At 39.4% G+C, this 16,176-nt stretch overlaps 1 protein-coding gene across 2 annotated transcripts in view; it reads left to right on the top strand.

Annotated features, from left to right (window-relative positions):
* ERN1 (endoplasmic reticulum to nucleus signaling 1) overlaps positions 1–16,176 on the top strand; it is a 117,680-nt gene that overhangs the window by 77,497 nt on the left and 24,007 nt on the right. For both annotated transcript variants that reach the window (XM_077163580.1, XM_077163581.1), the window contains 4 exons: positions 466–556; positions 794–983; positions 2,857–2,956; positions 3,239–3,438. In XM_077163580.1, the coding sequence (XP_077019695.1) occupies positions 466–556; positions 794–983; positions 2,857–2,956; positions 3,239–3,438 (581 nt within the window). The remainder of the gene's footprint in view (positions 1–465; positions 557–793; positions 984–2,856; positions 2,957–3,238; positions 3,439–16,176) is intronic.

The raw sequence follows: 16,176 nt of genomic DNA, 5'->3' as shown, positions 1-16,176 counted from the left end.
ATCATCACATAGTTGCATATTCATCATTTCTTAGTACATTTGCATCGATTTGGAAAAAGAAATAAAAAGTGTGTCTGCTCTCTTGACCTCAGTGTTTTAAGGGGCAAATCTCTGACTTCTTTGGGGTAGGTTTTTTTTTTTTTTCCTTTTCATTAACAGCTATTAATTAGTTCTAAACTGTATATAGAACTGTAAAAAATTCAGAGAATCATCAGATGTGATTCCTGATTTCAGGAATGTCATAAGACATTCATGTTCCTAATATTTAAAGTCAGGAACCCAGAAATTCAGAGGGGAGGAGGCCCTGGGTGTGAATGGGGTGTAGAGCCAGCAAGATCTGGCTTCCTAAGGGACTGATGGTGTGTGTAGAGAGCCTCTTAACTCCTGTTAGCTATTTTAGCCCCAAGGTTTTTTTAGAAAGTGTTTGTTAAAACAACCTTGTATTTTTCTCTTTCTTTGTCCCAGATGAGGAGACCAGCATTGTGTTGGTTGGGAAGATTTCATTTTGTCCCAAGGATGTCCTGGGCCATGGAGCCGAAGGCACAATTGTCTACCGGTGAGTGCATTAGAAGGAGCCGTGTCTTCCCCACCTCACGTTTGAGTGCCTGTTGGGTTGCAGGTAGTGACCTGGGCCCCAGGGTCTGGCAGAGGAGGAGGATCCCTTCCACGGAGAAGTTAATGCCAGAGGCTTCTAACTCCCAGAAGGAGGAGGCTGCATGGCCATGTGTCTTCTGCTGCTTTCCACAGCCTGACTGGCACTTCCCAAACACAGTTCCTGCTTCTTTTCCTGCAGGGGCATGTTTGACAATCGCGATGTGGCAGTGAAGAGGATCCTCCCCGAGTGTTTCAGTTTTGCAGACCGTGAGGTTAGGCTGCTACGCGAATCAGACGAGCACCCAAACGTGATCCGTTACTTCTGTACTGAGCGGGACCGGCAGTTCCAGTATATCGCCATTGAGCTGTGCGCTGCCACTCTGCAGGAGGTGGGTCCACCTGACCTTGGGGGTACCTGAGTTCCCAGCAGTTTGGCCATTGCCACCAAAGCCTCCTTCTCCCACACACCTCCTGGCAACTAGGGAGTGATTTTTAGGGATCACCAGTTTGTTTCCTTATTTCTTTTAATTAACTTTATTGAGACACATACCATGCATACAATAAAACGCACTTTTTTTTTATTATGGGTTTGGTTATGATGAGTTGATTGAACTCCACTTTTTACAATTTTTTTTTTTTAACATAACGTACAAGCACGAACATTCTTACTTTATGATCATTCCATTCTTGGTATATAATCAATAACTCACAATATCATCACATAGTTGTATATTCATTACCATGATCATTTCTCAGAAGATTTGCATCAATTCAGAAAAAGAAAAAAACTCTTACATACCATACCCCTTACCCCTCCCTCTCATTGATTGCTAGTATTTCCGTCTACCCAATACATTTGAGCCTTTGTTCCCCCTATTTTTTTTTTCTATACCCCTTATCACTCCCTTTCATTGATCACCAACATTTCAGTCTACATTTGTTGCCCTTTTATTTATTTTTAACCTATATGTTGTACTCATCTGTCCATATCGTAGGTAAAAGGAACATCAGACACAAGAGTTTCACAGTCACACAGTCACATTGCAAAAGCTGTATCATTATACAATCATCTTCAAGAAACATGGCTACTGGAACACAGCTCTATATTTTCAGGCACTTCCCTCCAGCCTCTCCAGTATACCTTAACTAAAAAGGTGATATCTGTATAATGCATAAGAATAACCTCCAGGATAACCTCTCGACTCTGTTTGGAATCTCTCAACCATTGACACTTTATTTTGTCTCATTTCTCACTTCCCCCTTTTGGTTGAGAAGGTTTTCTCAATCCCTTGATGCAGAGTCCAGCTCGTTCTAGGATTTCTGACCCACATTGCCAGGAAGGTCCACACCCCTGGGAGTCATGTCCCATGTAGAGAAGGGGAGGGCAGTGAGTTTGGTTCTTGTGTTGGCTGAGAGAGAGAGAGGCCACATCTGAGCAACGAAAGAGGTTCTCTGGGGGTGACTCTTAGGCCTAATTTTAAGTAGGCTTAGCCTATCCTTTGTGGGGATAAGTTTCATATAAACGAACCCCAAGATTGAGGGCTCGGTCTGTTGATTTGGTTGTCCCCACTACTTGTAAGAATATCAGGAATTATCCACATGGGGAAGTTGGATTTTCCCCTTTTCTTGCCATTCCCCTAAGGGGTCTGTGCAAATACTTTTTTTATTCACTGTAAAACACACTTATTTTAAACGTAGTTTGATGCATTTTGATGACTGTGTTTGTCTATTTAGTCATAGACATAAGCAAAATGTAGAACATTTTTACCACCCCACTTTTAATTGGGTGCTCTCTACCTGCGGTGGCCTTTAGTTGCGAATGTTGTCTCCCTCTTTGCCTCCAGGAAGCCTGGTCAGGCGTGTCCTTGCCATCACCAGGCTTGGCTGAAGTGACCTTAGAGGGTGCTGGTTAATGGCTCCGGTGATTAAGATCATCCAGCAAGCTCCTTTCACTCAGTTTCCAGCCTCACCAAGAAACTATTTGAATATCATTTGGCTTCCTTTGTAGGTTTACTTACATGAGGCAGTGAACTTGAATTTTCTTGCCCTCTTGTTATTTTTCCATTGTGAATTTACACTGGAGGTTTGTTGTCTGTATATTTGTTTAAGTCAGCCTCTATCTTCAGGAGAACTTCTGCTAGAAAATATGGATTTGGACTGAGAACTGAATTTCCCATTTCTTTCTCAATACATGATAAGAGAAAATGAGCTGAGGGGCCAAGTCCTGGGCTGTGCCGTGACCTCGTATCCCGTGTCTTGCAGTATGTGGAGCAGAAGGACTTTACCCACCTCGGCCTGAAGCCCATCACCCTGCTGCAGCAGACCACCTCGGGCCTGGCTCACCTCCACTCCCTCAACATTGGTGAGAGGCTGCCCTTACCAGGCCAGGCCGGGGCAGGGTGACCACCTTGCTCAGGTGTGGTTTATCTCTTTTAAGCTCTTTCTACATCACTGATGTGCAGGTGGGGTTTTTAAATGGTCTTTTGTCAAGTTATATATGAATTTGAGGAGGAATCTTACATCGTGGAAAACCATAAAAAATGAGGAGTAGGTCCCTTGGGAATCTGAAGGGGACGTATCCCTGTTGTAGAAGGCCTGGTGTCACTGTCAGTCAACACTGGACTCATTTGGAGTTTCCTCTTAGTTCACAGAGACCTGAAACCCCACAACATTCTCCTTTCCATGCCCAATGCACATGGCAAGATCAAGGCCATGATCTCTGACTTTGGCCTCTGCAAGAAGCTGGCAGTGGGCAGGCACAGCTTCAGTCGCCGTTCTGGGGTGCCTGGCACAGAAGGCTGGATTGCTCCAGAGATGCTGAGTGAGGACTGTAAGGAGAACCCTGTGAGTAAATGGTCATGGCCCTTTGAAAACCACACAACCAGCCTGTGGGATCTTCAGGGGGAAAAACTCTCAAAGGCTAGAGGTGGGGGCTTAGGCACATGCAGCTGAGAATGACATTTCTGTAACACGTAGCTTCCGCGTGAACTCCTGCATGCAGCTGGTGTTCTCTCTCTCATCTCATGTTCATACCGGGGCAAAAAGAACAATTGTCTATTTTTTCCCCTCCTCTTCCAATCACCATTTCCCCCCTATTTTGGGGAACTGTGGAATCAGGACTTGGATAAAGTGAACAAAGCTCAAATTTTCATTTCTTAAAAAAGTTGCTTGTTTTCCCAGTGTTTTATTTTGAGTATGTTTAGACCCACAGGGAACTGAAAGGATATTCTAGTGATATCTGTGACCCTCCACCTGGAGTCAACATTTGTTACTGTATTTGCCACATTTGCTTTATCGCTCTGTTGATCTGTTGCTGAACCATTTGGACCTGAGTGCCAGCATCCTGGCCCTTCATCCCTGAGTACTTCAGCAGGTATCTCCGAGAACAAATACATTCTGCTTCCCGACCACTGTACTGTTAACACGCCTAAACAGTACTATTTCCATAATATCATCTAATATTCAACCCATATTCAGATTTCCTCAGTTATTCTCCAAATGTCTTTTATACAGCTGGTTTTTGTGTACTCGCGCCCAATCAGGTGTCTTGCATTGCATTTGATACCTCTCTGTTAATCTAGATCACACTTCCCACCTTTTTATTCCACAGTATTGACTTTTTGAAGCATCTGGGCAGTTGTTTTTAGAATGCCCCTCACTCTGTCTGGATTTGTCTGATTGTTTCTTTGTATGTAACATGTCTTTCTATTACTTATTCCTGTGAACTAGAAGTTAAGCCTAAGACTTGATTAGATTCATGTTAAATGCTTTATGGCAAGCGTAGTTACAGGACACATCGGGGGCACCCTGGTGGCAGGTTGTACTATTACGGTTGTGTTCTTAGTGATGCTAACTTGGACCATCGCATCTCTGTAATGGAAAGGTACGGTGCTCTTTGCTGTTAGTAAGCCACCTGTGGGGTGATATTTTGGCACAGTTTGAATATCCTGTTTACCAACAGTCATTCACCCAATGCTTTAGAATCCATTGATGATCCTTGCCTGAATCACTTAATTCAGTGGAAATTCCTTCTACATTCTCCTGTAGAGATGAGCTTTATTTTCCTTTTTTTAGAATCACTACAGATTCATGGGTTTTAAAAATAGTATTATAATCAGTTATGGTCCTTATTTCTTTTTTCTTTTATTAAGAAAGTTGTTAGTTTATAGAACAGCCATGCATAAAATACAGGGTTTCCATATACATACCACCCCACCACTAACATTTTGCATTGGGGTGGAACAGTTCTTGTAATATATGATAGTGCATTTGTATGATTATACTGTTAAAGTCCATGGTTTAACTTAGGGTTCACTGTTTGTGTAGTGTAGTTCCATGGATTTTTAATTTTTATTGTTACCTTATGTGTACTGTAACATTTCCCATTTTAATCACATTCATGTATACATATAATTGCATTCACAATGTTGTGCTGCCATCACTACTGTTCATAACCAAAACACTTCCATCATTCTAAATGTAAGGCTGTACATATTAAGCCTTAATTTCCCATTCCCAGCCCCCTACCCCATTCCATTCCCTGGTAACCTATATGCTAGATTCTAGCTCTGAGTTTGCTTATTCTAATGGTTTCTAAACAGTAAGATCATACACTATTTGTCCTTTTGTGTCTGGCTTATTTCATTCAACTGATATGTTCAAGGTTCATCCATGTTGCCGCATGTATGGGGACTTCATTCTGTTTTACAGCTGAATAATATTCCAACTTATGTATATACCACACTGTGTTTATCAAGCCATTGGTTGATGGACACTTGGGTTGCTTCCATCTTTTGGCAATTGTGAATAATGCCACTGTGAACATCAGTGTGAACATATTTGTTTCAGTCCTGCTTTCAGTTCTTTTGGGAATATACCTAGTAGTGGAATTGCCGGTTCCTATGGTAGTTTTACACTTAGCTTTCCGAGGAACTGCCAAATTGTCTTCCATAGCAGCTGCACCATTTTACATTGCAACCGGCGAAGAATGAGTGTTCCCGTTTCCCCACATCCTCTTCAACACTTGCTATTTTCCATTTTATAAATAACAGCTGTTCTTTTCTTTTTTTTTTTTTAAACTTTTAGACCACTGAAAAGATCTTTGGTTCATACCTGCCTATTGCTCTCTCAACCCAGGCTTCATTTTCTGGAGTTACTTCTCTGGTCCCTGAGATGCAGACCTTTGGAGCAGAGAGGACCTCTCATTCCAGTGCTGCTGCATTTGGGCCCTCAGTTGCTCTGCAATTCCTTGCTGAAAATCTTGCCCCAGAGGCATCAGTGGTGACCTGAACACTCTTTGGGTAGTGGCCTGCTATAGCTGTGAGCATAGGGACTGTCCACTGTTTTGAGGATACTGACTCTACTGCTGTGACTCAGTGGAGGGAAATCCCTGCCCTAGATTCCCATACCTCAGATGCTTCAGAAGCTGATCCTGGAATGGTGGCTTCTTTCAAATTCTGAGGCTATTGAGCTTACTGCAGTTGACAACCCAAGCATTCTGCAACTTTCCTTGCTGAGTTTGCAGTAATGAGCTATAGTTTGAAAAAGGATAGGCAGGAGAAGGTCCTTTTCCTGTATCACCTTGATAATCCAAAGCATAGCCTGGTTCCTTTTCAATGCCTGGGATCCTACAGCCACCTGGATCCACCTGTTGAAAGGGAACCCGCTGTTTCTTCAGAGAGGAGCTGCCACCTCCATGCAGCAGAGCCTCCTGGGCACAAGAAAAACTGTTCAGTGATATATTTGGGGGCTTCAGCCTGGATATCCAGGAGGCTTGGAAGTGAGTGATGTTGGACATGGTACTTATGTAGTTCCTAGCAGCAAATAATCTGTGTTTCTCTCTAAGTGGTAGCTGGACTTTTTTGTTCTGGAGCCAGTTATCAGTTATGAACACATAGCAATGGACTTGTCTGTCCAATTCTTTCTGATTATAAAATCAGGGTCCTCTATAAATTTTTTGTTAAGGATGTTCAATTCTTCACTTAGTGAGTTCACCTGCCAAGTTGGCTTAGAGGGAGGCCACATTTGAGCAACAAAAGAGGTTCTCTGGGGATGACTCTTAGGCCCAATTTTAAGTAGGCTTAGCTTCTCCTTTGCAGGAATAAGCTTCATCAGGGTGAGTCCCACAATTGAGGACTCAGCCTATTGAATTTGTTGTCTCCACTGCGTGTAAGAATATCAGGAATTCCTTAGATGAGGAAGTTGAACATTTCCTGCTTTCTTCCCAGTCCCCCAAGGGGACTTTGCAAATACTTTTTTATTCTCTGCCCAAATTACTCTGGGATGTATTGGAGCATCAACTAACCTGTACAAACCAGCAGGATCTCATGCCCTATTCAAGGTTCCATGTAATTATGGTGTTCAAATAAACTGACCATACAAGTTAAATTAGATAATGTGCTACCCAAAATACAAATTTTGCAGCAAATAAACATCTGTCCCTTTGGTCTCACACAGAGGTTGAAGTTTGAAAATATCATTCTTTACCCAGGATTCTGGATAAAGTCAGATTTACCTTAGTCCTATCCAGGTCAGCTTCATTCATATCTCCAGACATAGTCTGGTCACTTTTTCAGCTTTTTTAACAGTTGCTGAATGGGGTAGCAACTTTGAATGGCTTCATAGCTTCAGTACTCTAACTCTGAGTCTCAGGTGTCACAAAAATATCCAGAGTTTCAGGAAACAACCAGGTTATATACAAATAGCTCAGTATCTCAGAATTTAGAAATCTCAGTTACAACTCCTAAATATATGTGACTGCTATAAGAGCTTACAAGCCTTTACGGTAGGCTCCAACCTGATAACCTATGCTCTTAACTTCAGTTCTCCAAATTTGTAGTTCATAGTTGATCCATATGAGTGAGGTATGATAATATTTGTCTTTTTGTTCCTGACATTTTTTATTCAACATACTGTCTTTAAGGTTCATTCACCTAGTTGCATGCCTCACTGTATCATTCCTTCTTGGAGCCACTCAGTAGTCTATTGTATGTAAACACCACAGCCCCCCCTTCTGTTCCTTAGTCGTCATACCGTTAGGCCACCTTCATCCATTACAAATAGCGAATGCTACCGCCATAAACTACCACTACTACCAGTGTCTTTTGCCCATTAAAAAAAAAATTTTTATCAATAAAACAACATACAAGCACAAATATTCCCTACATGCATTCCATACATTGTGTACAATCAGTGGCTCACAATATCAACACATAATTGTGTATTCATCACCATGATCATCTCTTAGAACATTTGCATCACTCCAGAAAGAGAAATAAAAAGAAAACAGAAAAAGCTCATACATACCATACCCCTAACCCCTCCCTCTCATTGACCACTAGTATTTCCATCTACCCAATTTATTTTAACATTTTGTTCCCCCTGTTATTTATTTTTTTATCCCTATTTTTTACTCATCTGTCCATACCCTAGATAAAGGAAGCATCAGACACAGGGTTTTCTTTTTTATTATTATTAATTTTAAAATTTTTTTGAAAATACCAAAAAACACCAAACGCAGACTTTCTAACTTTTGATCATTCCGTTCTACATATATAATCAGTAATTCACAATATCATCACATAGTTGCATATTCATTATCATTATCGTTCCTTGGAACATTTGCATCTATTCAGAAAAAGAAATTTAAAAAAAAAATTCATACATACCATACCCCTCCCCCTCCCCCTCACCCATCACCAGCATTTCAATCTAAATTTATTTTAATATTTGTTCCCCCTATTATTCATCTTTATTCCATATGTTTTACTCGTCTATTGATAAAGTAGATAAAAGGAGCATCAGACACAGGGTTTTCACAATCACACAGTCACACTGAGACACAGGGTTTTCACAGTCACATTGTAAAAGCCAAATCATTATATAATCATCTTCAAGAAACAAGGCTACTGAAACACAACTCTGCAGTTTCAGGTACTTCCCTCTAGCCACTCCAATAAACCATAGAATAAAAGGGGATATCTGTATAATATGTAAGAATAACCTCCAGGATACCCTCTCAGCTCTGTTTCAAATCTCTTAGCTACTGATAGTATTTTTCCTCATTTCTCTCTTTCCCCTTTTGGTCAAGAAGCTTTTTGCAATCCCTTGATTCCAGGTCCCAGCTCATCTCAGGATTTTTGTCCCATGTTGCCTTTTGCCCAGTTTTTAATTGGGTTGTTTGTCTTGTTATTAAGTTGAAAGGTTTTTTTTCTATGTTCTGAATGTTAAACTTTTATTGGCTATGTGGTTTCCAAATATTTCTTCCCATTACATAGGTTGTCATTTTATTTTTGTGATAAAGTCCTTTGAAGAACATAATTTTTTTATTTTGATGAAGTCCCATTTAACTGTTTTTTCTTCTGTTGCTTGCACTTCTGTGTAAAGTCTTAGAAACCATTGCCTAACACAAGATCCTACAGATGCCTCCCTATGTTTCCTTCTAGGAGTTTGATAGTGCCAGCTCTTATATTATGTCTTTGATCGATTTGAGTTTATTTTTTTGTATGGTGTGAGGTAGGGTCCTCCTCTTTTTTTTGCAAATGGAGATCCAGTTTTCCCTTCACCATTTGTTGAAGAGACTCTTCTTTCCTAGTTGAGTGGTTTTTGCCACCATGTCAAAAATCAGTTGGCTATAAATGTGAGGATCGATTTCTGAGCTCTCAGTTCTGTTCTATTGCTTTATGTGTCTATCCTTGTGCCAGTACAATGTTGTATTGATTCCTGTGGCTTTGTAATAAGATGTAGATCAGGAAGTGTGAGTCTTCCAACTTCATTCTTCTCTTTCAAGGTGGTTTTAACTATTCGGGGCCCCTTACCCTTCCATATAAACTTGATGATTGGCTTTTCTATTTCTGCAAAGGAGGTTCTTGGAATTTTGATTGAGATTGCATTGAATCTATAAATTGCTTTGAGTAATATTGATATCTTGATGATATTTAGTCTTCCAATCTGTGAATACAGAGTATCTTCCATTGATTGAGGCCTACTTTTATTTCTTTCAGCAGTGTTTTGTAGTTTTCTGTGTACAAGTCCTTTACATCGTTGGTTAGATTTATTCCTAGATATTTGATTCTTTTAGTTGCTGTTGTGAATGGAATTTTTTTCTATATTTCTTCTTCTGATTGTTCATCTGCTTGTGTATAAAAACACTTTTGATTTTTGGGTGTTGATCTTGTACACCACCACTTTGCTGAACTCATTTATTAGCTCTAGGAGCTTGGTTGTGGATTTTTCTGGATTTTCTCTGTTTGGGATCATATCATTTGCAAATAGAGGAATTTTTACTTCCTTCCCAATTCATATGCCTTTTCATTCCTTTTTTTTTTTTTTTCTTTTTTGCCTAATTGTTCTGGCAAGAACTTTCAGTACAGTGTTGAATACACAGTGATGACAATGGGCATTCTTGTCTTGTTCCTGATCTCAGAGGGAAAGCTTTCAGTCTTTTATGATTAAATAGGATATTAGCTGTGAGCTCTTCATTTATGCCCTTTATCATGTTGAGGAATTTCCCTTCCTATTGTTCTAAGTGTTTTTAATCAAGAAAGGGTGCCATATTTTATCAAATGCCTTTTCTACATCAATTGAGATGATCATGTGGGTTTTTTCCCTTCATTCTGTTAATGAATTACGATATTATATAATGTAGTAATTATTAAATTAGTTTTCTTGTGTTGAACCAACCTTGCATACCAGAGATAAATCCCACTTGACCATGGTGTATAATTCTTTTAATATGCTCTTGGATTTAGTTTGCTAGAATTTCGTTGAGGATTTTGCATCTATATTCATAAGAGATGTTGATCTGTAGTTTTTTTTTCTTATGGTATCTTTTTCTGGCTTTGGTATAAGGGTGATGTTGGGCTCATAGAATGAATTAGGGAATGTTCCCTGCTCTTCAGTGTTTTTGAAGAGTTTGAGCAGAACTGAAGTTAAGTCTTGAAATGTTTGGTGGAATTCTCCTGTGAAGCCATCTGGTCCTGGGCTTTCTTTTTTGGAAGGTTTTTGATTACTGATTTGGTCTCTACTGGTAATTGGTTTGTTACTATCTTCTATTTCTTCTTGAGTCAATGTAGGTAGTTTATGTATTTCTAGGAACTTGTCCATTTCATCTAGTTTACCTAATTTATTGGCATACAGTTGTTCATGGTATCCTCTTAAAGTCTATTTTAGTGGGATAGGTAGTAATGCCTCCCTTTTAATTTCCGATTTTCTTTATTTGTAGCCTTCTCTTTTTTTTTCTCTGTCAGTCAAGTTAAAGGATTGCCAATTTTATTGATCTTTTCAAAGAACCAAATTCTAATTTTGTTGGTTCTTGCTATCTATTTTTTGTGTTCTATTTCATTTATCTCCGCTCTAATCTTTATTTCCTTCTGCTCACTTTGGGTTTAGTTTGTTCTTCTTTTTCTAGTTCTTCCAGTTTTGAGGTTAGGTCTCTGATTTGAAGAAGTCTTTCATCTTTTCTTAATGTAAGCATTTAGAACTATAAATTTCTCTCTCAGCACTGCCTTTGCTGCATCCCATAAATCTTGGTATGTTGTATTTTCATTTTCATTCATCTCAATATATTTCCTATTTTCGCTTGTTGATTTCCTTTTTTAACCCATTGGTTGTTTAAAAGTATGTTTTTAATTTCCACAGATTTTGGAATTTGCCATTTCTCCCTCTTATGGGATTAGTGATTTCTGTCTTCATTCCATTGTGGTCAGAGAATATGCATTGTATGATTTAAATATTTTTAATTTGTTGATACTTGTTTTGTGACCCAACATGTGGTCTCTCCTGGAGGATGATCCCCATACACTCCTGTGTATTCTCTTCTGTATGTTTCTATTAGGTCTAGTTGGTTCAGTGTATTATTCAGGTCCTGTACTTCTTCTTGATCTTCTGTCTACGTGTCATATCTGTCTTTGAGATTTGTGTGTTAAAGTCTCCCACTCTTAATGTAGAACCATCAGTTTTTCCCTTCAAATCCACCAGTATTTGCTTTATATATTATGGGGCTCTGCTGTTAGGTCATATATTTATAATTATTTTATCTTCCTGTTGAAGTATCCCCTTTCTCAGTATAAAATGACCATCTTTGTCCCTCATAACTATTTTTTTTTCAAAGAAACATTATTTATTTTGAACTATTACAAATGCCAGCTGAAAACAAAAGAAATCAAATAGGGACTATATAAATCATTGCAATTTTACTAAAAGAAAAAATTTAGGTAAAAAAATGCAAAATTACTGCAGTATGCACTAAAATACATTCCAAGGCAGAACCTCATAATTAGGTTTGTAAGTAGAAGACTGGGTAGACACATTCAAAGTAGTACGTTCAGTTTCGCTCATAACTTTTTGACTTAAAGGCTATTTTATTTGATATCAGTATAGCTGCCACAGCTCTCTTTTGGTTACTGTTTGAGTAGTATATATTTTTTCCATCCTTTCACCTTCAACTTACTTGTGTCTTTGACTTTAAAGTGAGTCTCTCACAGACAGAATATATTTGGATCATACTTTTTTGTCCATTCTGCCAATTTCTACCTTTTGACTGAACAGTTTAGTTCATTCACATGTAAAGTAACTACTCATAACACAGGACTTTCCTCTGCCATTTTGCTTTTTAGCCTTTTTAAGTCTTATCGCTTTTTTGTCCCTTACTATTGTTAATGCCTACTTTTATATTTGTTTGCTTTTTTTGCGTGTGCCATATTGAGTGCCTTTTCACTTCTATCTGGATATATTTTCCTCTGTTTTCTTTGTGGTTCCCATGGGTTTAAATTTAATATCCTAAATATATAACAATCATATTTGGTTTGAAACCAACTTAACTTTAATAGTATGTATATATACTTTTTCCATATCGTGCTGTGTCCCCACCATTTTTTTTGTACTTGTTACCACTTATATTTTTGTGCCTTATGTGTCCAAAAACCTAGATTTATCATTACCTTTTAGCCACTTACATTTTAGGACCTGTACGAAGTCAGAAGTGGAGTTACATACCAAACAATACAATCTAATAAACTGACATTTATAATTACTCAAATTGTTAACTTTACCACAGGTCTTTACTTTTTATACTGTTTCAGTTCATGTCTAGTGTCCTTCTCTTTCGTTCTGAAGAGCCTCCTTTAGCATTCCTCGTGGTGCTGGGCTGGGGGTGATGAGCCCCTCAGCTCTTGTTTATCTGAGAATGTCTTAATCTCCCCCTCATTTTTTTTCACATTTATTACATTTTCCCCCTTCAGAAATATCTCCCTTAGTCATTACATTTCTTGTCATTAGTTGGCAACTTCTTAGTAAATAAAAATGTAATGTTTCCCTAAAGTTTGACTTGGATTTTGTGGTGCTTCTTCATCAGCAACTGCAAGACTCTCTCTAAAATGGAATAAAATGCACAATTCCAAGTGAATCTTTCCACTGTCATTTTAGAGAATGAAACTTTTTCAGATTACCCTTTGTTATATTGACACTGCTTTATCAAAATATGAAAGAAGTCCTAAATATCAATATTTTCCATCTCTTGGGCTTTGAAAGGAAATAAAACTGTTCTAAGTAGACAGACAAACAGAATATTGCTAGTGATTTCAAACAGCTTTGGCATTCTCAGAGATGACCTTGCAACCTATAGAGACAAGGGTAAAAAAATACAAAGAATAAGAACCAAGAAGAGGTAATGCTCTGAGTTAAGAGAATGGGGAGAGAGACCAGATAGGAAGATTAGATGGACTAAGCAGACAAAGGTGTAGAGAGACAAACCAGGGAAAGAATGGGACTTGAGTATTTTAAGCCTGATCATCTAATTTGTGGACTGTTATGGCAGAACACTAACTAGTCTTTCTGTTTCCTGTGTCTCTCCCCTCTTATCCTTTCCCCACAGCAGTATCAAAATTATCTTTCCACGGCACCATTTCCCTCATGTTTCTATGAACACTGCAGTAGTCCTGAGCCTTCCATGTTGTTGTGATTCGCCCTCATATTTACCTGCAGACTAAGAAGTAGAAATAGGAGGAAGGATGCGTTGTCTAGAGTATCATGGCTCAGGCTCTGTCCGCTGATAGAATCCAGCAGATAAGCTACCATTATGCTATTCTTCCAGAGCTCCTGAATGTTGACTTTTTTCAGTATCAAATCCTGAGTTGTTCTTCCCCTTCCGATTTGCTGGATAGGGACACTTTCCAGATTCTACAGACCTAGTCATGCCCCTACCACTGTAGTCTTCCTGAACTCGGCTATAACATTTTGAAGTTGTATAGCGTTGTGGTTAAAATTCTTGAGATCAACTACAAGGCTGACCCTGGGCAAGACAATTAGCCCCTCCCACAGTCGCTGACAGCCAGCCTCCCAAACAATTGAATCCTGCAAAGATGTCCAAATTCACTGACCTGCGTATACCTATCCCTGACCTTCCCAGTCCTACCAGTCACTGCCTTAACAGACCCTACTGGTTAACCAAATTCCATAGCTAAACAGTCATATACCCCACTACAGACCTATGGGCTGCCCATTAACTGACCCCCACAGACTTCTCATTCATTGTTGCATTGATAAATACCACTGGGTACCTACTCTGTGCCTGGCACCTAGAATACAGTATTGTGCAAGATAGACAGGATTATTTCCTTCATGGGGCTAACATGAGGGAGAGGAGACAAAAAATAAACAATGTGTAAGGTGAATAAATAAGTTAGAAGGTGACAAAGTGGTATGGAAAAAAGAGAACAGTAGAGCAGGTTAAGGTAAATGGGGAAGACCAGAGGGGAAGAGCTGTAATTTTAAACAGATGTTCCAGTGTAGGCTTCATTGAGAAGGCTGAATTTGCAGGAGATGGGGAGCAATGAGCCTTGGGAATATCGGGTGAAGAGCATTTAGCAAATGGAGCAACCAGTGCCGAGACCCTAGAGCCGAGGTGTACCAGGTATGTGTGACGGATAGCAAGGAGGCTAGGGTGGCTAGAGCAGGGTGAGGAAAGGGAAATATTATGCGAAGGTAGGCAAGGTGATGGAGGTAGATCACGTCAGATCTTGTAGGCCATTGCCATTGTGGACTTTTTTTCTAGATGAACTAGGAGACGCTGGAGGGTTTTAAGAGAGGAGTTGGTCTGATGAAAGGACCATTCTAGCTACTGTGTTGACAATAGACTGTAGGGTCTAAGGGTGAAAGCTGGAGGTAATTAGGAAGTTAGTACGGTAAGTTGGACAAAAGATGATGTTTTGCACCATTGTAGTATCAGGGGAGTTAATGAAAAGTAATATGAATGGATAAAAATTCTGAAGGTAGATCCAACAGGATTTCCTCATGGATGGTTTGGGGAGGGGTGGGGTTGTGGTAAGAGAGAAATGACAAAAAAAGTAAAATAAAAATACAAGACTTAAAGTATGACTCAAAGGTTTTTCAGTGTAAGGATGGAATTACCGTCCACTGAGATGAGGAAAGCAAGAGGAGGAGCAGGAGTGGAAATTGAGGAGCTTAGTTTTGACACATCGAATTTGAGATGTCTATTAGCCATTCAAATGAAGAAGCTGAGTAGGCTGTCAGGTATATGAGTTGGAGTTCAAGGGAGGGGATTGCCTGGAGATATAAATTTGAAAGTCACTGTTACATAGATTCATTTGAAGTCACAAGACTCAGTTAAATCAGTAAGAAAGTGAGTGTAGCAGAGACAAGGGACGAAAATTAAGTTACAGGTGCACTAAATTTAAGAGGTCAGCCCTCACTCCTCTTAATCACAGTTTTACATAGACCCCCAAATACTGAGTCATGCAAGATCATTATACCCTGTAATCACCTACCCCACAATCCCAAATCTTAAATGACTAAGAATGCCAGGAATCTGGACTCTCAGCCACTGACCACTGCAACATGTATATCAAGCCTTATACATTTTTCCCCTTTCACAGACTGGTATAAAGTATTTCAAGTAAAAATATTACTCAAAATAGGGCAGGCCATGGTGGCTTAGCAGGCAGAGTTCTCACCTGCCATGCCGGAGACCCAGGTTCGATTCCTGGTGCCTGCCCATGCAAAAAAAAAAAATAATAATACATATATATATATATATGTATGTACCAGGAATCAAGATGGGTTAAAAACACTGAGAAGCTCCAACTGCAGGATAGAGTAGGGTGGGAAAGATTTATATGTCCATGTTGTCCTCCTGGCTAATCCAACAGTGTATGAGAGAGGAGTGCGAAGTAAATGCAGGAGGATAGGAATCAGATGGCTGGAGCATATGACATTCTTAGATTGAATTAGTTTGAGTTCAATATAGAGTCATTGTTTTTTCCTGCCAAAGGCATGCATGCAGCATAGGACTATTTGTTTCAAGACTGACGCTAACACACATTTCCCTGAAAGCTGAGTCTGTTGTCAGGTCAATATGCCATTTTAAAAGCAGCCAGTGTATGTAGAGGAAGGCAGCATCTTAGGTAGGTGCTGCTGTTAAAGCAAGACACTTATTTGGATAGGGAGCACACAGATACTAAGCTAAAATAAGGATGACCTGATAAGAGAGGATTAAAGGAATGTGAAAGGAGAAAAGGAGCAATTGGTTCGCCAAGTAGGCAGTTTCAGTGCCTGTTCAAAGGGAGT

Source organism: Tamandua tetradactyla, chromosome 6 (assembly GCF_023851605.1).
Source record: "Tamandua tetradactyla isolate mTamTet1 chromosome 6, mTamTet1.pri, whole genome shotgun sequence".
Lineage (NCBI taxonomy): Eukaryota > Metazoa > Chordata > Mammalia > Pilosa > Myrmecophagidae > Tamandua > Tamandua tetradactyla.
The sequence above is the reverse complement of the archived record's forward strand: the minus strand, read 5'-3'. Positions and strand labels throughout refer to the sequence as shown.